This window comes from Trichechus manatus, unplaced genomic scaffold (genome assembly GCF_000243295.1).
Source record: "Trichechus manatus latirostris isolate Lorelei unplaced genomic scaffold, TriManLat1.0 scaffold00132, whole genome shotgun sequence".
NCBI classification, from domain to species: Eukaryota; Metazoa; Chordata; class Mammalia; order Sirenia; family Trichechidae; genus Trichechus; species Trichechus manatus.
The window spans coordinates 3700350-3726477 of NW_004444068.1; the positions used below are offsets into that span (position 1 = coordinate 3700350).

A 26128-nucleotide genomic window follows, 5' to 3' on the forward strand; every position below is an offset into this window, starting at 1 on the left:
AACAGCATGGAAACCTGGGACTTTCATGGAAACCTGGGACTTTGGCTCCTTCACTGCTTTTGTCTTTGGCCTTGGACTGCTCCTCAATTCATCCAGCACTCCGCTTACTGATTCATGCCCCTTCTTCTTAGCGCCCAACATTAAAGCTCATTTTTCAGTTCTCCCCCCAGATCTCATACTCGATCTTGCTTTTCTGGTACTAAACTCTGGTTTCCCATGGGTTTTGCTCACCTGCTGCTTACCTGACTGCCAGCTCCTCTAGCTTTGTTAACTATTCATTCCATCCTGAGTCCCTGTGACCCCCATTCAGTGAGGGTCCATGTGGATGGGATACTCCCCACTGAGTCATTTTAGCCACTGCATCAAGCTAGAAACAGACTTCCTGCTTGCTCTCCCCTACCCCCAGCGGCTCTGCATCACTGAATGGATCACAGAGAACTGCCTTTGTAGTGCTCTGAGTTACTGATCTTGACACACTTTTGAGCAAGAATTATTAGGAACTGCTATCAATAAAATATCAGAAACATACTTATGGATTCTATGTACCAAATGCTCATGTCACAGAAATGGGAGACATGTTGCTGCTTGACCTAACGATTATTTGTTTGAGTAGATAATAAACACATACACACATGCACACATTCTTAATGAACAGTCTCCATGTTATTCCTATCTTCCATCTACCCAGTTTCCATAATCCCGTCCCACAGGTAATCACTGTTACTAATTTCTTAATGGAAACTTAAACATTACTGTTCATAAGTAGTTGCTTCCCCTCCCTGTCGGAGGACTATACATCCCTGTCCTATTGTCAATAGGCCTAATCATATGACTTGTGGTGCCCTTCCCTACGGGGTACACATTCGTCCCTGGAGAACTCAGTAGTGGTCATGTGAGTTAGTTGGTCAGAGAAATGTGGGCAAAAATATTGTTTGGTTCACACCCATGTGGAAGCTTGAACAGCCAGTTTATGGTTTTCAATGTCTCTTTTCCTCTGCCATGAAACCAGTAAAGTTCCTTTAGGGGATGACCCATTAGCCTGGGTCTCACAGTGAGGATGGCATAGAACAGAGCTGTGGCCAATCTATAATGGACATGAACTGTAAGCAATAAATAAAGTTTTGTTGCTTAAGCTACTGAAATGTTTAAGTCATCTGTAGTGTATGAATAAACTGTAATTTACTTAACCAGTCTCTAATATCAATATTTCAGTTGTTTCCAATCTTTACTAATAATAACATAATGAATAATCTTGTACATATATTTCATAAGTGTGCAAATACATCTGTAGGATAAATTCCTACAAGTGGAATTTCTAGATGAAAGAGTATTTCACTTATCATTTTGATAAAGTTCACAAATTCCATACTGCTAGGGATTGTATCTGTGAAGAATGGGAATTCCAGAACATTTAATTGTGCTCATGAGGAATCTGTACATAGATCAAGAGGGAGTTGTTCAAACAGAATAAGGGGATACTGCATGGTTTAAAATCAGAAAAGGTGTACATCAGGGTTGAATCATTTCCCCATGCTTGTTCAATCTGTATGCTGAGCAAATAATCTGAGAAGTCGGACAGTATGAAGAAGAACATGGCATCTGGACTGGAGGGACTCATTAACAACCTGCAGATGACACAGCCTTGCTTGCTGAAAGTGAAGAGAACTTGAAGCATTTACTGATGAAGATCAAAGACTACAGCCTTCAGTATGGATTACACCTCACAATAAAGAAAACAGAAATCCTCACAACTGGATCAATAAGCAACATCATGATAAATGGAGAAAAGATTGACGTTGTCAAGGATTTCATTTTACTTAGATCCACAATCAACGCCCATGGAAACAGCAGTCAAGAAATCAAACGATGTGTTGTTGCACTGGGAAAATCTGCTGCAAAGGACTTCTTCAAAGTGTTGAAAAGCAAAGATGTTACTTTGAGGACTAACGTGTGCCTGACCTAAGCCATGGTATTCTCAATAGCCTCATACATATGCAAAAGCTGGACAATGAATAAAGAAGACTGAAGAAGAATTAATGCCTTTGAATTATGGTGTTGGCGAAGAATATTGAATATTGAAGTCTGTCTTGAAAGAAGTACAGCCAGAATGCTTAGAAGTGAGGATGGTGAGATTTCATCTTATGTACTTTGGGCATGTTATCAGGAGGGACCAGTCCCTGGAGAAGGACGTAATGTTTGATAAAACAGAGGGTCAGCAAAAAAGAGGAAGACCCTCGACAAGATGGATTGACACGGTGGCTGCAACAATGGGCTCAAACATAGCAACGATTGTGAGGACGGTGCAAAACTGGCAGCCTTTGACTCTGTTGTCCACAGGGTTGCTATGAGACGAAATGATGGCACTTAACAACAGGGATTTATCAGTATAACTCCCTTCAATAGTGTATGAGAGTGTCACTTTCCTCAAAACTCAGTGACAGAGTATGCTGCCAGATGTTGGATTTTTGCAAATCCGATAGGTGATAAATGCCACCTGATAGGTGATTAATTTGCATTTCTCTTACCATGAAGGAAAAGAAAAAACATTGCCATTGAGTCAATTCTGACTCATAGCGACCTGGTGGTGCAGTGGTTAAGCATTTGGCTGCTAACCAAAAGGTTGGCAGTTTGAGTCCACCAGCCCCTCCTTGGAAACCCTATGGAGCAGTTCTACTCTGTCCTATAGAAACCCTATGGAGCAGTTCTACTCTGTCCTATAGGGGCGCTATGAGTCGGAATCGACTCGATGGCAATGGGTTTGGGTTTTTTTTTTTTTTTTTTTTTTGGTACCATGAAGGAGACTGAGTATCTTTTCATAGGTTTACGGAAAAATCTATCTCTATTAACTTTTCCCTGATCTGACTTGAATATCTTTGTAAGAGTGCCCTGTTCTGTGTCTGAACCTTGACGAGAGGTGAGTGTCTCATGAGCACTATTGATGATGGTGAACCACATGAATCCCTTGCATCCTGGCACCTAGCCAACTGGGAGCTCAATAGCTCAATCTTTGTCTCCTCAGACTATCACGTGAGTATTTTATTGTTATCTCTTCCGTGGTTTCTTCACCAGATCCCCTCATTTAGGCCCCACTAGACTTTGGTGAAGTTACCAAATGGCAGTACAGTTAGTACGGTGACCATTAGCTCACTGAGGAGAGACCCTGACTCATCCCTGAATCCCAGAACCTAGTGCTCTGAAAGCTCCTGTGAGATGAAGGAATAATGGTACCTCCTGGCCCACCTTATACTCTGTATTATCTACTGTCACTCTCCAAAAGGATTTTTTTTTTCCCTCATTCATTTGTCCTTTCAGTCAGGCCCCTATGGGAGTCATTATCAGTACTCACCATACCCTATTCTCCTTTCTTTCCTGGGAACCCTGGAAATGCTATTTATTTCCCAGCTTCCTTGCCAGTGGGTGGGGTCATGTGACTGCATCTGGCCAGTGAGATGTGAGAGGAAGTGATGGGTAGCACTTCCGGGCTGAGGCAAGTAAAAGTCCCGCGGAATGGTCTAGCCTCTCTCTTCCTCACCTTTGCAGCCAGCAGCATTCTATGCAGAATCCCCAACCCACCTCCCTGATCTACAGTAGACTTTGTGTGAGAGAAAAATGAACTTTTAAGTGTTAGGCCATAGTGATTTTAGAGTCATTTGCTATTGCCTGTTTAGATGAATTCATTTCCCATTCCTGATTCTCACTTCCTCAAGGCTGTGTGGACTAGCATACTCCAATTCCAGGGTTATTAGCTGTACAACCTTGGACTATTGACTTCCCTTTTCTGGACTTCATTTCCTCATCTAAATAATGGTGATATTAATATCTACCTGTCTGGGGGTTAAATGAGATAATGTATATAAAGTATCTGTCACTTTAAAGGTGATTTTATTATAATTGTTAATATTGTAATTGCTGTGCACTGGGTCTTTGCTCATGCTGGTGCCCCTGCCTTCACCACTCTTCTTCCCCTATGATCCAGTTCCTTCTTGTCCTTCAAAGCCCTGAGCAGGGTCTCTCTGAGCTGTGACATCTGGTAGCAAGGACCACTCCTTGTGCCAGATTCTGGGGCACCCAGGCAGGTGGCTGATAATGCAGTCAGTCTCTGGGCTGGCTTCTCTCTTGCCTTGGGTGACTCACCAGCTTAGTGTGCTCAGCCATGGAGCTGCCACGTGCTAGTGGGTCATAATTAGTTCCGAGATGTTTCACAAGTCATCCATTAAGGATTTGAGCAGCTTCAAGGTCATCCTTCTAAAGCTACCACCTATTTTCCAAGATAGGTTTCTGCCCCGTTGAGTCATCCCTGCTGTAGAAGACATCCTGTGGTGCTGTTGCTGTCTGTCTGTCTGCCTTCCCCAGCAGACTGTGGGTGCTTGGAGGGCAGGGTACACTGACTTTTCCTCAGCATTGCCACAGGGTCCAGCACGTGAGACGCGTGAAACAAGACGATGAGCCACTGCAGAGGGGGCCAGTCTCTGAGCCTTGCATGAGGACTGAGTAGGAGTTCTTCTAGAGGGATGGATGGGCAGTATCCTTGGCAATTAGCAGAAGGCACATTCCCAGTGTAGCCAGCTAGTGAGAGGACAGGCTAGGAAACGTGTTGGATCTCTAGTTAATACCCTGGTCTGTCTGCCAGGGCATCTGCAGGGCTGCCACAGGGCATGAAGGCGAGCACTGGCATGAAGATGTAGGTCTTGCAGGATCAAAAAAAAACAAACAAAAACAAACCTGTACCAAAGAAATTATTATTTTTTTTAATTTGTATTCCCAGCCCTGCAGCATGACTGTGAATTGGCCTTCGGTCATACGGTCATATGGAAAATGTGGTTGTTCTGGCATCACCAAGAAGCAGGAGATGAGAGTGCTCACTCTGCCTGGGAAGTTGTGCTGTGTCCAAGGTAATTTCTTTCTTTGGGCTAAAAAGGTGCTAGACAGATGGCCTTTGCAGAATGCTCAACTCTCCTAGAGGCTCGGCTAGAGTCTCCAGCCACCTAGCAGGTGAGGTCCCAGCCCAAAGCCGGATGGCCTGTTCCTTGAAGACAGGCTGGCCTTGACATTCCAGGTACCTGCCATTCCTTTGGATACCTGCCAGCCCTACTGGGCTAGGCCAGATGAAGATTTGTCACTTTAGAGGCTCCATTACCCCAACTGTCACCTAGGCTTGCCTTTCAATAGGAGCCAGGAAATCAGGACTCAGATGGTAAGGTATCTAGCCCAAGGCTGCCCAGCTAGTAAACATAGATTTTGAGAGTTGAACCTAGGACTATCTCGTTCCAAAGCTCTTGCTCTTTCTAGCTCTTTTACACTATGGAGATGACAAATTGGCAGAGATTATGCAGATCAGAACGGGGTGCTCTTCAGGAGTGTGATGGTTCCACAGTATCTTGTAAGAATGCAAAACAGCAGCCTCCCCAACCAGACATGATGGAGAAGAATTCACAAAACACGCATGATCCCGAAGAGGAGCCCCAGCCTCTGAGCAGATGGGAAGTTAACATTCCTCAACTGCAGGAGAGCCTCACTTCTTCCAAACAGAAAGAGAGGTGGGAGGAGGCCAGCAACTGGTTAAGGAAATGAGTCATTATTGAGAAAGCGATGGATACATGGAGGGAAGGAAAGAAGTCTGAATACTTTTCAAGAACGTCTTCCAATCTGAGTTGCTGGTGTGGAGGAAAGAGCATAGGCTTATTTCGGGCAAGTCCCTGAGCCCCAATCTCCTTAATTTTGAAATAGGGTCATAATATTTAATTTGTTGTAAGGAGTAGGGATAATGAATGTAAAATAGTACCCAGTGGGTGCTCCACAAATTGTGTCTCTTATCATTAACTTCTAACAAAGTGCTGTGGTTCTTACCAGCTGCGCCCTGAGGATGGAAAGGAATCATTTGCCAGGACTCAGATATGAGCAGGTGGCATGGTGATTAACCTCTCTATCCCTCACAGTTTTTTGGGGGGCCACTTATTTTAGCACATCTTCTTTTCATAGGCTATTACTCCTGTACAGAAATTGTTATGGTTACTTATAATTCTAAGAATTTGTGACTATTAAGTCTAGCGTCTTAGCCTTATTTGCTCTATAGGGCCTGGAACCCTGAAACTGTGGCTCCACAAAATGGTTCAGAGCAGAGAAGATCTACTCAGAGGCAAGGAGTAAATCCAGGATCAAACAGAGAAGGGAGGTGTTGTAGATTGAATTGTGTCCTCACAAAATATGTGTGGAAATACTAACTCCTATACCTGTGGACGTGATTCTGTTTGGAAATAGGGTTTTCTTATTTATGTCAATTAGGTCATTCCTGAGTAGGGTGGGTCCTAAACCTAATAACTTCTGAGTTAAAAAAAGATGCATATGAAGACAGGCACACACAGGGAAAAGACAGACACCAAGGAATCTCATGGAATGCCAAGGAACTTCAAGGAATGCCAAGTAATTCCAAGGAATACTGGCAGACACCAGAAACTAAGAGAGGCCCATAGAAGGAACTGACATGGCTGAGACTCTGATTTGTAGTTGTTTTAGCCTCTGGAACTGTGAGGAAATAAATTTCTGTTCTTTCCCATTTGTGGTATTTCTGTTATGGCAGCACTAGGAAACCAAGATAGGAGGGTTGGAGGATGGATTTTCTGCCAGCTTTTCCAATAGAAGTTGATCATATGATTTTGCCTTTGTGATTAGGCATTAAAAGCACCAGTGTATTTAGGGGGCAGTGAGTTTATGTTAATGGTGAAGGAACAATTTGGAAAAGGAGAGTGAGAATGGTTGCACAACCTGAAGAATGTAATCAATGTCATTGGATTATACATGTAGAAATTGTTGAGTTGGTATATGTTCTGCTGTGTATATTCTCAACAACAAAAAATAAATTTTTTAAAGGAGCACTTGCATGTATGTGTGTGTGTGCATGCTGAATCCACATTTAAAAGTGTTCTACAATAATATAATTGGTAAAGAAAATGTTCTGCTTCCTACTTAGGTGAGTAGTGTCTGGGGTCTTAAAAGCTTGTGAGCAGCCATCTAAGATACTCCACTGGTCTCACCCCGTCTGGAGCAAGGGAGAATGAACAAAACCAAAGACACAAGGGAAAGATTAGTCCAAAGGACTAATGGACCACAGCTACCACAGCCTTCACCAGACTGAGTCCAGTACAACTAACAACTAGATGGTGCCCGGCTACTACCACTGACTGCTCTGACCGAGATCACAATAGAGGGTCCCAGACAGAGCTGGAGAAAAATGCAGAAGAAAATTCTAACTCACAAAAAAAAAGACCAGACTTACTGGCCTGACAGAGACTGGAGAAACCCTGAGAGTATGGCCCCTGGCCACCCTTTTAACTCAGTACTGAAGTCACTCCTGAGGTTCACGCTTTAGCCAAAGATTAGGCAGTCCCATAAAACCAAACGAGACTAAATGGGAAGACTAGCTCAAGGGCAAGGATGAAAAGGCAGGAGGAGGGGACAGGAAAGCTGGACAAATATAATGGGGAATCCAAGGTCGAGAAGGGGAGCATGTTGACACATCGCAGGTTTGGCAACCAATGTTACAAAACAATATGTGTATTAATTGTTTAATGAGAAACTAGTTTTCTCTGTAAACTTCATCTAAAGCACAATAAAAAAATAAAAACATTCTGCAAAGTTGTTCTTGTTCTTGCCTTACCATGTTTTGTGCACTCCTCCCATCTCACCCCCCGGCCCCCTCTGAGATCACGTTCCCTTGCCTGGAGCCTTTAAATGGCTTCCTATTGCCAACAGAAATAAATATCTACAAAAGACCTGATTCCATTCATATGAAATGTCCAATACAGGGAAATCTAAAGAGACAGACAGTAAATCTGTAGTTTTTTAGGGCCAGGGAGGAATGGATATATAGGGGGGCAATAGCTAAAGTGGCGTTTCTTTTTGAGGTGATACAAATGTTCTAAAATCGAATGTGGTAATGATGGCCCATATCTGTGAATATCCTAAAAATCACTGAATTGTACCCTTTAAATGGGTGAACTGTATGGCGTGTGAATTATGTCTCAATAAAGCTGTTAAAAAATACATAAAAATGTAAACTGCAAACACGATTAACGGGATTCTAGTAACATGGTTACTCCCTACTCTCTGGTCACTCTCTCCACCCTTTTCCTCCTGCGATGTGCACCTGTGACCCTGGCCAGTGCAGGCTGTGCTATTCCTCAGCTTTCTACCGTGGTTCACGCTCAGGTCTGCCTGGAGTCACTCCCTTCTCTCCATCCCCTCTCCTTGCCTTTTTCCTGGCTAAAGCCTACCTGTCCTTTAGCGTTCTGCTCAGGCTTCCCCTCCTGCAAGGAGCCTTCCCTGACTGCCGCTCCCCCAGGTCTGGAGCCCTGGAGCAGGACTGCCTGTGTTCAGATTCAGGCTCTGCTTGTTACTAACCCTGTCCCCTCCTGTCCTCAATTCCTCATGCGCAAAATGGGAATACTTTTGGCACCTTTGTCCTAGGGCTGGTGTGGGGTTAAATGAGGTCACTCCCTAAAGCATTGAGAACAGTGCTTGGTGCTCAGGAGGCCCCAGGAAGCGTTAGCACTCAATCATTGTGGCAGTTATCACACTTCAGTACAAATGTCTGCTTGGGCCACTGTGCTCCTGGGGGAAGTAACTACCTGACATTCACTTTGTATCCCAGTGCCCAGCCCAGAACTGGACACTCAGTGTCCACGGTGTGTTTGCTGAAGTGACTGCAGCTAAAAGAAAACCACAACATGCTCAGACCAGTATGCCGTCCGGGTTACCCAGCGTCAGAGCCCCACAACCAGTAGGCCACTGAAAGGGTAAGTAAGGGGACTTTCTGTTGGAGGGGCGGGATCTCCTGTCCAGGAGGGGCAGGCTGAGATGTGGGAGGGCAGGGCTGAGCTCCAGGGTGCAGCATGGGGTGGGGGTGGGAGGTGAGGGGGTGAGACCTCTGCTTTGGCTACACCACCCGTGGGAGACCACCAATAAAGGAAGCCCTCACAGCTGCTGGGGCCTGTGTGGGGCTGTCCTGTGCTGCGGGGACAGAGCATGGGCTACCCCGACTTCCAGAGAAGAGACTGAGTGACAGATTCTCACACTTGGGTCCATTGTAATTGAGTGGGGCTCAGTCATCAAGGATGATTTTTGCCCTGTGTTTTGTATGTGTTGTTAGTGCCATCAAGTTGATTCTGACTCATCACAACCCCATGTGTGCAGAGTAGAAGTGACCTTTCAAAAGCAGATCTTCAGGACTGTCTTCCATGGAACCACTGGGTGAGTTTGAACCACCAACCTTTCAGCTAGTAGTCGACTGCTTAACCATTTGCGCCACCCAGGGACTCCTTTACTCTGTATTTTGCTCAGGATACCAGAGACCTGATGCCACCAGGTGTTCCTCAAGTCCAAGTGAGGCCAGAACCTAACCCTGCTTCTCAGAGGGTTCTTGCTAAGGACACATCCTTTCCAGTCTGCCTAAGGAGGAACTCCTCAGAAGGTAGCTCTCATTCTTTTGGATAACTTGAGTGTTTTCATCTTCACAAACAATAAAAATCTGAATCTGTTCCCATTGCCTTTGACTATTAGAGATTGCTCATAGCCTAATCTGTGCACTTGAGTTTAACAATGGAGGACCCAGTGAGTGACCTCCATATCTACTTTCTAATTCCACCCCACCCGTTTTGACCTTCCCTTCTACTTTGTATACTATATGATCCTAACTTTTTTTTATTTGTATTGTTGAAATGTGTCCTTGAACGCTGCCTCAGTTTCTTTAGGTGAACAAAGCATCCAACCAACCCATGAATAAATGAAGTATGACAACTCCCTCCAGGTTGACATTGAACATGGGCCTACTTTTGTGTGGTGAACTGATGATACACAGGGCTTCTATAGGAGTTTCAGGAGATAGGAGCAGAAGTCCGTTGTGGAAGTCAAGGTCACTAATCCTATCTCCCCCTGAGGCAGCACCTTTGCCATGGTCCCTTTCTGTGCAGCTTTACAGGACGTTACTCCATTTTTTGGAGCACACTGGTGCTGGGCAGCTTCAGCCTCATAGATCAATGTTCTATTGTTCTATATTGTCAGGGGTGTTATGGATTGAATTGTGTCCCCCAAAAATGTGTGTCAACTTGGCTAGGCCATGATTCCCAGTATTGTGTAGTTGTCATCCATTTTGTGATCTGATGTGATTATTCTAAATGTTGTAAATCCTAACCTCTATGCTTGTGGTTATAATCCCATCTAGGAATGGGTTGTCTTTGTTATGTTAATGAGGCAGGATTAGTGTAGGGTATATCTTGAGTCAATCTCTTTGAGATATAAAAGAGCTTAAACAGGGGAGCAAAGGAGAGATGGGGTAAGATAGATGCCAAGACACATGGAAATCTCTAAGGAACCAGGAATCAGAAGTTGAAGTGACAAGGTCCTTCCTCCAGAGCTGACAGAGAGAGGCCTTTCCCTAGAGCTGAGGCTCTGAATTCGGACTTTTAGCCTCCTAAACTGTGAGAAAGTAAATTTCTGTTTGTTAAAGCCACCCACTTGTGGTACTTCTGCTATAGCAGCACTAGATAACTAAGACAAGGGGTGAGGCCAGCTCCTCCCTTACCTTTATTCCTTGGCCGAGGCTTTCCAAGGAATTAATATCCAGCCCTTCCTTGCAGGCCTGCAAGCAGGAAATCACCTTCTGACTCTCCATTTTGCCAGGGCGGATGGTGAGACTGGCCAGGCTGCCGTGGAAGAACTGAGCAAACCGGGGTTTGGTGACTTCTCCTCCTAAAAGAAAGAGAAGCACTGTTATTTGTTCTGTGAAGACCAAGTAGGAGACACCACCTCCAGGTACCATCTTACCATGGAGCCAAGGATACTTCGTGTGTCAACAAAACCTGAGCTCTCCCTTCTGAGTGGTGAACTCAGGGACCAGGATCTCAGCAAGAGGATGGTATATGCCACTAACATCCTGATTCCCCAGCTGTACCAAATTTAGGAATCATGGAATTTCTGAATTTTAAAACAGTTACTCTCAGGGGCACACGTGTCTCAGTAGACAGGAGGGAGAGGGACCTACAGTGTGAAAATAGCAGGAAGAGAAAGTTACTATTGATTAAAGGCCTACTCTATGCTGGGCTCTCTGCCAGGAACTGCATCTGAACATGCCTGCAAGGAAGGTACTATTGTTTCCAACTGGCAGATTAGGAGCCCTGAATCTCAGAAAGGTTGAGGTAATTCCTAGTTAGTTGTGTAGTATCTAGGATTTTAAAAGCTTGCAAGTAGCCATCCAAGGTACAACAACTGGTCTCTATTCACCTGCAGCAACAGAGAAGAGTCAGGAAGAGGAAATGGAATGCATGGTTGATTGCCTCCACAAACAACCACCTTCTTTGCCATGGGATCAGAAGAGGGGATGGTGCCCGGCTACCATCACCATTATCAAAGGGAGGAAAAAATGCAGAACAGAATTTCAGTTCTCATAGAATCCAGACTTTCTGAAGCCATTAAGGCTGATGAACTCCCAAATCTACTGCTCGGAGCCATCTTTAAACCAAACAACAGTCTATCATAACTAATAAAGAATATCTCTGGTGAGCGTTGTGCTCTTTTAAAGAAAGAACTTACTGTATGGGATAAGATTGTTAATGGCAACTGGAAAGGTTGAATAGAAGCCTAGGGGGAGGTGAGTCTCTGTCAACAGGGGAGGAACAGATCAGAAGAGGAGGGGGAGAATGGCTGCACAATTTGAAGAATGTAATCAATATCATTGAATTGTACGTGTAGAAATTGTTGAATTGTATGTTTTGCTGTGTATATTTTCAACAATATTAAAAAAAAAGAAAGGTTGACGTATTTGCTCTGGCCGCACAACTAGGCATTGGAGCTGATACTCTCATCTAGGTCTGTCTGACTCCAAAGCTGGTACTTGCTCCCCTAAGTTCTACTAAGAGCTTGGCATGCAATTGAGGAATTTTAGAAACACTATTTCCATGGGCTATGGCTCTCGCAATGATGTGGTTTCACATCTGCTCAAATTCCGGGCCGTTGGTGTATAAAGACCTCCCTGATTCTGTTCTGCCTCCAACACTGCAAAACATTCTCTCATCTCCTCCTTTCCATTTGCCATTGTTTTTTGCACCACCTGTGCTGAGTCCTGTCTGAACTCATGTCCACTCTCACCCACATGAAAGTGTTCAGTGAGGCTTATGTTGCAAACCCAGGCTGGAAGCCACCTCTCCCATTTTCTCCCTGGTTTTCCAAATCATGCCTCCCCTTAGGTCTGTTTGAAGCCCCCCTTCTTCAGGAGGCCTTCCCCACTGAGTTCCCTGGACATAGACCTCTTCCATCTCTGGGCAGCCTACATGGGCAGACCTGGCCTTGATCTTACACTGGAGTTTGTTCAGAGAGAAAGCAGAACACATTAAAAAAAGAAAAAGAAAAAAGTATCTGGGTTGAATTACAGCTTTGCTAATTAATTCCATGGGAAGCTTTCTGTAACCTCTCTGAGCCTCCGTTTGCCGTAGGAGACATTCTGGGTTTTGCTCCCTGCTTCTCTTGTGCTCCACCTGCAGGCTCTGACAATGGTGTGGTGTCCCCAGTGCTTGGCGGCCAGCAGCTTCCCCCAGCACTCCTGGCTCTGGGTGGTTTTGTAGCAGAGGGCTGAGTAGCTTATGGTGAGACACCTCCCTGTGAACTGCTTCCCCCAGATCTGAAAGGGCAGATTTCCAGCCAGTTCTGTTAGCATACCACCACAGCGACTTCTCTGCCACTGTGAGCCATGGCCATGCCAACAAAATCTGGACCTCAATCTGTGGCGGTGGTGGGGGCTCCCTTGAGTGCTCTATCTATCTTGGTCCTAGGGGTTATGGCTGCTTACATCTGATATTCCTATATTATTTAGCGTTCCCTTTCTTTCTCACTAGCAAATCCCTTGTTACTCCAGCCTCCTATTACAGTTAATAATTCTTTTTATTTCCCTGTTGAAATCACCGTGTGGCTTTCTTTCCTGATTAGAGCTAAACTAATACACTTCTACCCTCCCTACCTCACATAATTTTACTCATATCTATTCCTCTTCATACTGAGATGCCCACCTCCAAGTTTCCCAGACTGGGCAAATACCATCCATCTTTCAAGGCTCCTTAAGCCTTCATCTCCCTACGACTCACGAGCCCTCTCCCTGTCTTGATTCCCCAGCCCACCATGCCGTCTTCCTCTCCTGAGCCTTGGAATACTGACAGTTCATTTTAAACATACCCCTCACACCCTGACATTGTTAGTACTGGTTTACCCGTGTATGTTTTATATCCTCAATTGGCTACAACAGTTGTTCTCAACCTGGCTGCACATTTTAATCATCTGGGAATCTTTCAAAAGACAAACCGATGTCCGGTGCCGGGTCCCACCCCTAGAGAGTCTGATTTAATTGGTGTGAGGAGTTTTAGAAGCTCTTGAGGTGAATCAAATGCGAAGTGAAGGTTAAGAACCACTAGGCTATAAGCTCTTAAGACTGGGGCTATTGCATGCTCCTGTGCGATCTCTATCTCTGTGCTCGCCACTCTCGGCACACTGCTGTAATTTGGTTAAGTCGCTCTCTCTGCCTTACCAAACCACAAGCTCCTGAGTAGCACAGATCACTCATGCCTTATTCATTTTAATGAAGACAACGCTGAGCAGGTATTAGGGGCCGAGCGCTGCACCAGGCACTTTGCGTAAGTGGCTCATTTATTGCTCTCATCAACACTGGACCCTTCATGTCGTCCTGGCATCCTGCATCCTGCCTGGCACACAGCAGGCATGTTATAATTATTTGCTGGATTGAATGAGATGCTGAGTGTCAACACGTAGTAGACACTGTGGTTGTCTATCCAACATCTGTCCCACAGTTCCCTCTTGCAGTGGCAATCCTGAGCCTTGGGGGATGGACTCCAGCACCAGGGATGGACTTGAGTTAGCCTAAGCTAATCAGCTTACCCCGTCAGCATTGTTTCAGTGACTGATTAGGGGTGGACCTGGGACCCAGTACCAATATCAAGTCAGTCAGCACCTAGCATTCAACAAGCCACAGGGTTCAGGGAAAAGCGTGAGACCAAGTTTAGGTCAGTGAGATGAGAGGCGAAGATGATTGGTAGCTTCTGGAGAAAAAAACTTCCATTTTCTCTCCAGGAAGTTTCTGGAGCCAACTCTCTTTCTTTCTCCTTCCCTGGAGATTGTACGTGAGAATGGAAGGCCAAGAGCCGCAGTCACCATCTTGCAGGCAGACGAGGGGCAAAGCATGCATGGAGCAGGGCAGAGCCCCAAGGGGACCTCATCACTACTGTTTGGGATGCCCTCAGTTATGGAGTCAATCATCCATCTTTGTGGTTTAAGCCACTTGACTCATGGTCTTGTTACTTGCTATTCAAAGCATTTTCCCTGAGACAGGAGAAGGCTCTCTTGAGGAGCAGTTCACATGGAACTCTAAGCAGATTTGGCTTTCAAGAATGATCTGAGATGGCCATGGCCTGAGGTCATGGAGCCTTCTGACCTAAACCCCCATAGTCCCTATGGTTGAAGTGCTCCTCCAAGACATCAGTATGTTCCTGCCCTAGCAAAGGGACATCTCTGCAGACCTGTATGGAGAAGGGTGTGAACCTGGGTGTGAATGGTGGCACTGCCACTCTCCGCAGCACGCAGATGGTCATCTCTTCCCTGCCTTGTCTCTATGCCACCCCCCACCCCCAACCCAGAGTGGCAGATCCAGCAGCAACAACTATCATTTATTGGGCTGGAACTGTGTACCCAACACCATGTGAAGTCCTCGATGTACATCATCTCACTGAATCTTCATAAAACCCCTGGAGGTAGGTACTCATTTTATAGTTACAGATGAGCAAACTGAGGCTTAGAAAGGAGAAGTAGCCCAAGGCCACACTGGTAGGAAGTGGTGAGGTGTGTGCCTACAGCGTGGGTAGATTTATACATGGACAGGACCAGCTGGGGCATCCTGTGGGCCTGGCCAGCCCAGTAGACAGTGAGGGTGGGAGAAAGCCCACTGCAATCCATCACCTAGTCCCTCAGTCACTCACTCTGTAGCTCCATCCTCCAAGGCCCACCTTTGTGACTCTCTTGGATGCTAAGATATTTTCCTACACACTATTTTCTCTCAGCAAAAAACATTAATGTTCTATATTTTTGGCTCTAGAATTCCAGATCTGTGATGTACTCTACTTATTAGTGACGCAACGCCAGGAAATCGATTCAATTAGCATTTTGCAATAGGAGGGCCACATAAAATTTCAAATATATTTGCGCTCAGGAGTGCTTCCGATGCAGAATTAAAAAAAAAAAAAAGATAAATTGAAAGTCTCTTTCTTTTTAATATCTAGGGTGTCTGCATACACCACATGGCTCTGCTGTTAACATTTAGACATAAACCTGCTCATGAATCATTTTAAGAAAAAAAAAAAAAAACCTTGATTTCTTCCACAAAGAACCTTTTCTAAATGTTCATGAGCATGATTTTGTATTCCTGAGGCCTGCTATGTGCAAATTTTTAAAGCATTTGCTGTATGCTTCGCCTTCTGTTAGAGTCCGTTAATTACAAGATGTGGACCACACTCCCCGGGAGTTTACATGTAGTTGGAGAATAAAATATAGACACAGGGAAAGTAAAATAAAAATATAAGAGTAAATTGTAAGTACAAGAGATATTCTAAAGCAGTGTATGATTAATTTTCAAATAAGTGATACAGAAATGTGTCCAACAGGTCAGAAGGAAACCATAATAGCCATCATTTATTAGGTCCTGAAGACACGGCAGGCTCTTTGGAAGAAAGGCCTAGTGATCTACTTCTGAAAAATCAGCCATTGAAACCCTATGGAGCACAGTTCTACTCTGGCACACATGGGGTCACCATGAGTTGCAGTCGAGATGACAGCAACTAGTTAAGGCCCTTATGAGATTAGGAAAGATAATAGGTATGGATCACCATTTGGGGAAAAATAGAGGAAGAGAATCTGGCTTCCCCCAGACTAGGAGAATGATGCCCCCAATTGGGTGTGCTAGGGTGTGGGAAGACAGGGCTAAGACATCAGAGACTCAGAGTGAGGGCTCTGGAAACCTGCCTACTGGGCTGAGGCCTGGTAGGACTGCAAGATGCCAGAGAGGGAATGTTGGCCTGGCACACCTGGGTGGATAGACCACAGCTGGTCTTACAGAGAGAGGATGAGAAGCAGTGGAAATCTTTGTGTGTCCCCAGTTAAGGCAAGGAAATACCAAGCGAGGTGTCAATCCTGAAGGACCACTTGAGACAGAGGATCAAAACAGGCGAACACTATTTCAGTGCACACCTGCATGGACAGGAGGCCCGCTCAACACCTTGGCACTGTATAAAGCACCACACTAGGGAAATGGGAGAATTCCAGATTTGCTGGGCTAACTGGTCTCCACTCAGATGGAAAGGGAGCCTGAAATGAAAGTAAAAGATGGGCGTAGAAAACATGACTTTTTCTTTGGGGACTGAGATTCTTACCTGCTACACTTACAACTCCTTTTACAGATGAGGTTTTGGAAGTTACATAAATTGCCCGAGCCCACACAGCCAGAAATGAGTCAAGTTTTAAACTCAGGTTTTATGTGGTCCCAAGACTTTGCCCTGCACATCCTACAGTGAGATGAGGTGGGAGGGATCAAGGAGGATTATTTGGAGGATGTAATAATTGGTCTGCTTTGAAAAGGTGGAATGGACATTACTGGTTCAGTGGTAGAATTCTCGCCTTCCATGTGGGAGACCTGGGTTCGATTCCCAGCCAATGCACCTCATGTGCAGCCACCACCCGCTCTGTCAGTGGAGGCTTTCGTGTTGCTACGATGCTGAACAGGTTTCAGTAGAGCTTCCCAACTAAGACAGACTAGGAAGAACGACCTGATGATATACTTCCAAAAATCAGGCAGTGAAAACCCTGTGTATCACAATAGTCTGATCCCCAACTGATCATAGGGTTGGCACAGGACTAGGCAGCAATTTTGTTCCATTGTACACGGGGTCTCCATGAGTCAGGGACCACAAACCCCAACAACATAAAGGTTGTGACCGACACAGTACTTGGTGAGAATGTCCATTTATACTGGGTTTTGTGGGCTCCAAATGGCTTCAGCAGCAACTCTAAATTATCACTGTCAAGTTTGCTGGGAAACACCGTCTTGAAAAACGGTATTTGGCAAATGTGATTTACTGCAGCCTATCTCATTCTGAGCCCCAGGGGTGCATTGGGAATGCAGAGCTACATATCCATTCTGCCCCAGCTTCCTTTCATCTGAAAGCTGGGGCCCACCCATGATAAATACAGCATTTGAATCAGTAATACCCACTTTTCTCTGATGAAATGATCTATGTAGTGTGAACGTACTCAGTCTCCTCCCTTTGCAAAGTGTGTGCAGGATGCTGGCCTTTGCTATTGTCGTTCCACAGCTATGTAGTCTGAGAAACACATGGAAAGGAGTAGGGGGCCATGCTCCCTCTTGCTTGAGTTGGATGCTGCTCTGTGCACGGCTTGTTGATGGGGATGCCCCTCAATGAACACAATTTCAGGGATAGTTGGGTATCAATTTTGAGCAATGCAAATTGTGAGGCCATCTGAAATCTTGCTTTCTCTCATTTCCTCCTTCAGTGATGGAGACACCCACAGAAAACAAAGACTAAGTGAAGTGTGTAATAAACCCCCATGAGCAGCATCTCTTAAACTTTGTTCACACAAGCCTGGGGGTGCTCACGCAGCTGCAGGTTGCAGGTTACTCCTGGAGACAGACATCGTGTTTGGCCAGAACACATTTCTCAGCAGTCTCTGTCAACCCTTTCCGATTTTGTGTATCCATCTCTCCTGCCTTTCCAGCAACCATTAGATGGCATGTTCTAAGTGACTAAAACATACAACCTCGCAATGACCCCAAAAGTAAGTTCTCTGGGTTGAGGGCTAATTCATGGAATTTGAAGGGTCTTTGCATATCATCTAGGCTATCTCCTTCATTCTTCAAATGAAGAAACCGAGGGGTAGAGAGGCAAGACTGTGTTCAAAGAGCCAGAGCAAATAAGCAGCAGCAGTGAGGGTCCAGAATTCTCCTCTTCTGATTCCAGATTCAAGCCCCCACCCCGCCCTGCTAAACCGTACTGCCTGATGGGCATCTTCAAGCTTCAACTTAACTTTTTCCAATCTGTGGAGAAAATGCCAAGGGAATTTGGGCAACTGACTTGACCCCATATTCCACAATTCTCTGGTCTTACTTGGCTGTGAAAATGCCACCTGGTTTTACACATTCCTAGAAGCCCTGGTGGCTCAATGGTTAAGCACTCAGCTGCTAACCAAAAGGAAGGCAGTTCTAATCCACTGGGAGATAAGACCTGATGATCTGCTTCTGTAAAGATTACAACCTAGAAAACCCTATGGAGCTGTTCTACCTATAGGTATGACTACCTATAGATATGACTACCCTATATAGGTACCTATATAATTCTACCTATAGGGTTGCTACGAGTCAGAATTGACTGACAGCACACAACAACAACAGAAACAGAGGGGGTCTAGCAGCATGATTAAGGGTGAGGGCTTTGGTCTTACAGACATGGGTTCAAATCCAGGCTTTATGTGACCCTCAGCCAGGTACTTATATTCTCTACATCTCAGTTTCCTCATCTGCAAAATGGGTATCATAGTCATACCTGCCCCACTGGGTTGTTAGGAAGATGAAATGAGAACACAGGTAAAGTGCTCAGCGCAATGCATGGTGTATACCCAAGAGCTCGTTATAGTGGTAGAAGGTACCTACGAACCCCAAGACAAGATTATATCATATGAGTTTTCTGTGTTTCTCTTTTTGGTGGTCTCTCTCCCTTTTTTCCTCCAGTGTGCTCTCAAAGAATCTAAAATGATACTGTTTTTGTTCCAAGACTCTTGTCAAATTATCTAATTAATATAATCTTCAGAGTAAAATACAGAATTAGAAGCATCACTCAGTTATGCTGTGCTTCTAGACATGAATCATTGAATTTTAAAGCTGATTTCATCTGGGTCATAATTAAAGTAATACGCCTCCATGTCAAATCGACTCCAGGGCCTAAAGCGATCTGTCTTTTATTTTATAAGACAGACAGTGCTAAGAGACACCCTGTTAGTCACCCCTCCATGTATGTCAGACCATGAGCCACATACCTTTGTCAAAATAACCTCAAAAATGAGATGTAATTCAACAAACCTTAACTATCTATCTTCTCTAGGAGTCTTTAGGTGGTGCCAATAGTTAAGGGCTTGGCTTCTAACTGAAAAGTTGGTGGTTCAAACCCACCCAGAGGCAACTCAGAAGGAAGGCATGGCAATCTACTTCCAAAAAATCAGTCATTTAAAAACCCTATGGAGCACAGTTCTACTCTGCACATAGGGTCGACCTGGGTTAGAATTGACTCAACGCCAACTTGTTAGGTTTTGGTTTTCTAGGCCCTAGAAGAGGGAGAAGGGAAGGAGAGGAGAATCTGTGAGGGCAGACAGTCCTTGTCCTGTGCAAACTCATGACCTAGTAGAGGATGGAAACCTGTGTTAATAACTACAACAGGATGTTTCCCAAAGAGGGCTCCAGGGACACTATTTCACAAAGAGAGGTGAAATAAGTTTGGGGAACATGGGTGAGTAAAGGTAAACAGGTTTCTTTACTGGTGGGCTTTTGAGGGCCTTTAATCAGCTAATGTGCATTGTGACTCTCCAGCATGGTGGTGTGGGGATGGTTGATGTGGCGTTTCCCAGACTTGACCTTGGAATCCTTGTGGGAGGGCATCCTGTGGGAGTGGAGCTTCCTGAAGCCCTCCTTGAGAAACACCATTTGAAAGGAAGCCAGACTGCTTTCTACTAGTGTGTACCTCTTTCCTCCAGCAGCAGAGACCCTAGGGATGCAGAATAATTTCAACACAGACTTTATTAAGTGAAATTTGTACTAAATTAGACAAAGCTTATTAAATGAAGGTTGTACTGCAAATCTCTACACTAATGTTAGTATCTGACAAAAAAAAAAGACCTGAAAATGTGTAACAGATCACAGGAGCATATATGATCCCCTATATCTGAGGATTATACACTATTGATTACTGCAACTCTTAGGGGTTATTTCTGCCCTTTTATCCCTTTTATTGACTATTTCTTTCCTTTGCTCTTTACAAAAGCCACAATTAGGGATGATATATCTGTCATTTAACAGGGTCTGATTTTTAGAATCATCCCCTTCTCCATCTTCTGCTGCCTTATTTGTTAAGTAGGGGGTAGGACTCAGCATGACCAGGAGCCAGGGTAGAAGCATTCCTTATCCAAGACCAGGGGGTGTCATAGTCAGGAGTAGGAGAACTGGACACTCTGGAGGAATGCCAAGGTCGAGAACACTGCAGGAGAGGGATGAGGTGTTGCTAGGGGAAGAGTCACATGAAGGGAACCCGGTGATGAGATCCACCAAGAATAGATGACGATAAGGTAAGGGGTAGTGGCTTCTTGAGTTAGTGACTAGAACTGTGGTTCTTGAAACAAGATTAGCCATTTCATTAAAAGAATTATTGCCCATATGCCTAACACAAAATAGGTAAAACAGAACTGCTCTGATTATAGTGTCGGGGGGCAGGTGCTCTGGATTCCCACTTGCTACAGTCCCCTGCAACAATGGGCTCAAACATCGTGAGGATGGTGCAGGACTGGGCAGTGTTTTGTTCTGTTGTACATAGGGTTGCTATGGTATCTAACAATAACAACCACAGACACCCCTACAGCAGCTACTGGGGCATCTTCCTGAAACCCCAGGGGCTCCCCAAGGCACTGATCTGGAACAATCTGCAGCCTTCCTGACTCACATCCATGGACAGCTGGGTTACAGTTCCTGAGTAGCTGGGCCCAGTTTAGAGGGCTGGGTGAAGCAGTTGTGAGTATATAATTTTTTTAATTTATGAATAGGATTTGAATTTTTATTCTTAGGGATGACATAAATAGGAAACCTAAGGAAAAGAAAGAACTGACACAGTCATTTAAATGATCTCCTTCCACGTCATGACCCATAAAGAGACACCACCACCAGCAGCTGCTGTCAGGTTGACTCTGACTCATGGCAACCCCGTGTGTGTCAGAGTAGAACTGTGCTCCATAGGGTCTTCAATGACTGATTTTTTGGAAGTAGATTGCCAGGCCTTTCTTCTGAGGAGCCTTTAGGTAGACTTGAACCTCTAACCTTTTGGTTAGCAGCTGAGCTCGTTAACCACCGGCATCACCCATGGACTCCAAGGAACCTGGTATTGTCTAAAGGCAGCAGTTTCTGAGTCAGCACAGACTGAATTCTGCCATGTGAGAAGGTCTGATTCCACCCTTAAAGGACTGTGACACTCCCAAGCACAGAAATGATGGAAAGTGGTGTCTGGGGTCCACAAAGAGGAAGCAGAACTCTTGTGATGTGAGGCCCATCCCGATTGCAAAAGGCATTCCCTACAATTAAGATAAGCTGCTTGCTCTAGGCCTTACTAGCAACATTTCTTAAGTGTAAATGAAGTCTCAATTTTTTTTTTTTAAATTACTGGAAAAAATACTAATGAAAATGAAGTTCCACTGATTACTTCAGCTTTCAAATTCGCTAACAAGACACGCTAGGCTAATTGGGGCTGCAGAACACTGCCCAGCAGCAGTGCTGGAATCAATTCCCCGGAGAGCCCAATAAGCAGCTGCTATCAAATCATTTTCTGTTTCCATTGTTTCACCCCAACTGGAAATTTCACAAATGGAAACCAGTTTCCTTGCCATCCTCAAAAGCACCTGAAAAGCTCCCCACAATTTCAGGCTCAAAGGCAATTTGAGGTTCACATACAGGGCTTATAATACGGATATAAATGGATTTCAGAAGGTTTGGAGCTCTGGTGGTGCAGTGGTTAAGTGCTACAGCTGCTAACCAAAAGGTCGGCGGTTCGAATCCACCAGCCACCCCTTGGAAACTCTATGGGGCAGTTTTACTCTGTTCTATAGTGTCACTATGAGTCAGAATTGACTCAAGGGCAATGTTTTATTATTTTTTTTCCAGAAGGTTTAGAAACATACAGAGATAAGGGATGCATTGTAGGCCATTAATTTCACAGTGCCATGGCCTATTGAGAGATCTTTTGGTGTGCCCATCCAAGGCAAAACCTGGCTCCAAGGAGAATGTAAGTTTTCATGGGAATTCAAGCTCCTTAACAAGGCAATATGGTGTCTCATGGTCTGGTCTCAACTCCTTTCTCCAGCCTCTTCTCTACTCATTCTGGTCCATGTACATTCCAGTGATAGGGGACCTTGGACATATCTTGAACACAGCCTTCTATGTCAAGTGTCTCTGCCATATCATATAGTATTGCATCCTTTGCCTTCCTAGTGAACTTTTAGGCATCCTACAAAGCCCAGTTTTAAGGATTTTCTCCTCTGCAGAAAACTCACCAATGAGTTGTCATTCCTCTTAGGGAAAATACCCAAATCTTCTCCATGGCCAAAAATTCTCTGCATGACAAAGTTCCTGCCTACATCTCTAGATCCATCTTCCAATATATATCTCCTGACTGACTGTTCTCCATCTTCACTGACCTTCTTTCTATTCTCATGGGTGGATCTTCAAGGGCAGGGTCTGTATGTGAGGGTTAGCCCTGGGGAAATGGAGAAAAGTCAGTGCATGCAAAGAACCGTGGGAAACCTGGGAGCCATGTGGACCATGGGAAATCCGGAATCACAGATATCAGAGTGTGCCAAGGTCTTGCAGATTGTCTGCAATGTTGGATTTAGGTGAAAGGAACAGAGAAGGGGGTAGAGGAGAGAACCAGTGGATGTTTTATACTTTATACATTCATTCAATAGAAACATGCCAAGCACATTCCATGTGCCTAGCACCTAAAAATTGTAATAACCTTATGAAGCAGGTATTGCTATTATTTTATAGATAAGAAAATAAAAGCTCAGGGAAGTTAAGCTTCCTGCTGGGTCCACACAGCTAGTAAGTGGCAGGACTGGAATTCAATTCAAACTCAAAATTTTCTGACTCCAATGCATAAACTTTCTTTCATTGTTCCATGGAGGGTCACAGAGGGTATATAGCAAGAGGAAATCAGAGCTTGTAATTTTTTTTTAAATCACAGGATTTTCAGATGTCTCCAGGGGTAAAGGATTTGTAGCATTTCTATTAATACACACCAGCTCCTGCATTTCCCCAAACACATAATTACATATAAAAATGATCAACCAACAACACGGGGCAGTGAGCCAATGAAAAGAGTGTAGATTTTGGAAACTTGGGGTTGGGCAGATGGAGATGGGTGACTTTGGATTAGCTGCTTTACCTCTCAGAGCCTTGGCTTCCTTATCTATAAATTGGGACTAATGACAGTTTCTTACAGGACTGTAAACACTCCCATATATATGAAGGGCCTCATTGCAACACTGGATCTTGAAGCTCCCACCAGGAAGTGACATACAGCACTTCCACTCACTTTTCATTGGCCAAGGCAAGTCACGTGGCCACACCTAACTCTAAGGGTGTAGCATATACCTGGAGTGAGGCCCAGAAATATTCTGTGAATGTCTTAATGGCCACCACATTCATTTAAAGTAAATGTATATTTATACTTTCGTCTAACATTTGAAAAGCGTTTTTGTGGAACAGCTTTAAAATTAATTATAATCATATATGTAATATTAGAGATGCTATTTATTGAGCAACAATGCTGTCTTCAGATGTGGCCTAGGAGAATACTGGGGAAAGAAATACCTCCCAGAATGGAGCCAAGGGCCACAACGAACACTCACCCCCTGGAGTAGTGACCCTCACAACATCTGCTCAAAGGGATTTCGGAATTGCTGTGGACCAGTGATGGCTGTATTTCTCTCATTCTTCCTGCTTCTTAGAGGAAGTGTTTGTGTGGTTATTCTTCCTGGTTCCACTGTTGTGTAGCGTGTGTGTGTGCATGTGTACTGAGGGGAATGGTGGTTGTGGTGGCAAGTAACTCTCCTATTAAGGTATCAGTCTCCAGATCAAGTGGAGCACATCTGGGCCTGATACAGAGCCTGAGCATCTCACCCTGCAGAAGAGATCACAGGTCATGGGGAATTACCCAGAGAGCTTGGACTTTGAGCTTAGAGCCAATATCAGATGGGACTTTTGAGTTGTCTGAATTCGGGAAGGGATGGGTGATGATCTGGTGGGCACACTGGTGTTCATCAGTGTTGTACATCAAGTATTTTTAGTTCTTCCAGATATCACTGTAGACTTCACTTTCGTGCCGTTTGAGTTAGGTGTGGCCATTTGAGTTGCTTTGGCTAATAAAATGTGAATAAAATGATCAGCATCAGTTCTAGGTAGAACTTGAAGAGCTCGTGCACAATTCTCCATGCTTTCTCTTTCCTCTTTCTCAGTACGCAGCAATGTGGCTGCTCTATCTGCTTGGATCCCAGACTGAGGACAAACCAGAGCAGAGCCCCCAGTGATTTGTTTTCAGTGACTAAGAATTGGAGCTTGCTTGTTACTGCAGCACACCTTAGCCTATTCTGACAGATTTGAAGAGATCATCTTAATTCTTTATAAAATCACTTTTTATTTTGGTGAGATGAATTCCCTGCCCAGTAGGCATGTAACTGGGCAAGCAGTGGTTGTAGCTGGCATTGTAGAGATGGGGGCAGGCTTTAGTTGTAGGCTGGGATAATAAGGATCCAGATGTGGTCTCTGAGGGCCTCTAGGGAACAATCGTGGTAATGTTCATGATGAGGACATGACTAGGGCCCTCTTATGGACATTGTTAGGTCCCTAGGTCGTGGAAATGGTTTGCACTCAACTGCTAACCTGCAGGTTGGCAGTTTGAACCCACCCAGCAGTACCAAAAGGCCTGGTGCTCTGCTTCCATTAAGATTATAGCTAAGCAAACCCTATGAAGCAATTCTACTTTGTAACGTATGGGGTTGCCATGAGTTGGAATTGACTCTAGGGCAACTTACAACAACATGGACATTGTTATGGATTGAATTTTGTCCCTCAAAAATATGTGTTGCAATCTTAACCCCTATCCCTGTATATGTAATCCCATTTGGAAATAGGGTTTTCTTTGCTATGTTAATAAGACCGTATCAATGTAGGATATATCTTAAACCTAATTATTTTTGAAATCCAAAAAGAGCAGATTCAGCCCAGAGACAAGTAAGCAGACACAGAGGGAAGACAGACAGAGGCAAATGAAGACATGTGAAGATGACAGAGGCAGATTAATCTACCAGCCCAGGAACACCAAGGACTACTGGCTACTAGAAGCTGAAATAGACAAAGAAGGACCTCCCCCTGGAGCCACTCCCTGAATTTGGACTTCTAGCCTCCTAAACTGTGAGAAAATAAATTTCTGTTCTTTAAAGCTACCCACTTGTGGTATTTCTGTTACAGCAGAACTAGGAGACGGAGACAGACATTATTCAGGCTATGCTCCATAACAGCCACAGGCTAGCTGTGGCGTCTGGCTGAGGCATCAAGCCACACCAGAGAGCCATCACTTTTAGCACAGCTGTGTTCAGTGGTTAATGATTCCTGTGCAACCTCTGAATCAGTGCATTGCTATGCTAATTAGTTTCATGGACTCTTGCCAGATGGCATGGTCCTGCTTTCCTGTTATCCCGGGGAAGCCCAAGATACTGATGGAGTGCTCATCAAGTTCTATGAAAATGTTTAATGAACTTTTTACTATCATGTGACACATGTCAGATGTCAAGTAGGAGACCTCAGCTAAAAAACACATTCTCTTCCCTGCCTTGTTCTTGCCTTATTTCCTCCCTGGGGTTTATCCCTAGCACTCCCAGGGCTGCACTCTATGCATGGCTTTCCATTTTCTTTTGCATGCAACCCACTATTTGTCCCAACTCAGAGTAGCTTTTGTCTGCCTTACTTCACTCTTGGGTCAGCTGGTCCTCTAAAGGCATATTCTTATACTATAGCCCACCTCCCCTTAAACTCCCTCCCCACGCTGAATGGTCAAAGTTGCAAGTTTTGGTAGCTTTCACAGAATCCTTGAAGGTGAGGTTGAGTAGTATCTCAAAGTATTAATCTGCTTCCTTTGGGAATATCTTCCTCCTACTCCATTGTTCGAAGTACCCCGGCCCTTAATGTAGCAGGAACACAGACTTGAATGAG

The 26128-nt window shown here is 44.6% G+C and overlaps 1 protein-coding gene across 1 annotated transcript in view; it reads right to left on the minus strand.

Annotated features, from left to right (window-relative positions):
- Positions 1-26128, minus strand: part of CLSTN2 (calsyntenin 2) — a 428729-nt gene that overhangs the window by 12740 nt on the left and 389861 nt on the right. Inside the window, exon 14 of the mRNA XM_012558038.1 lies at positions 10577-10743. Coding sequence (XP_012413492.1) covers positions 10577-10743 — 167 coding nt within the window. The remainder of the gene's footprint in view (positions 1-10576; positions 10744-26128) is intronic.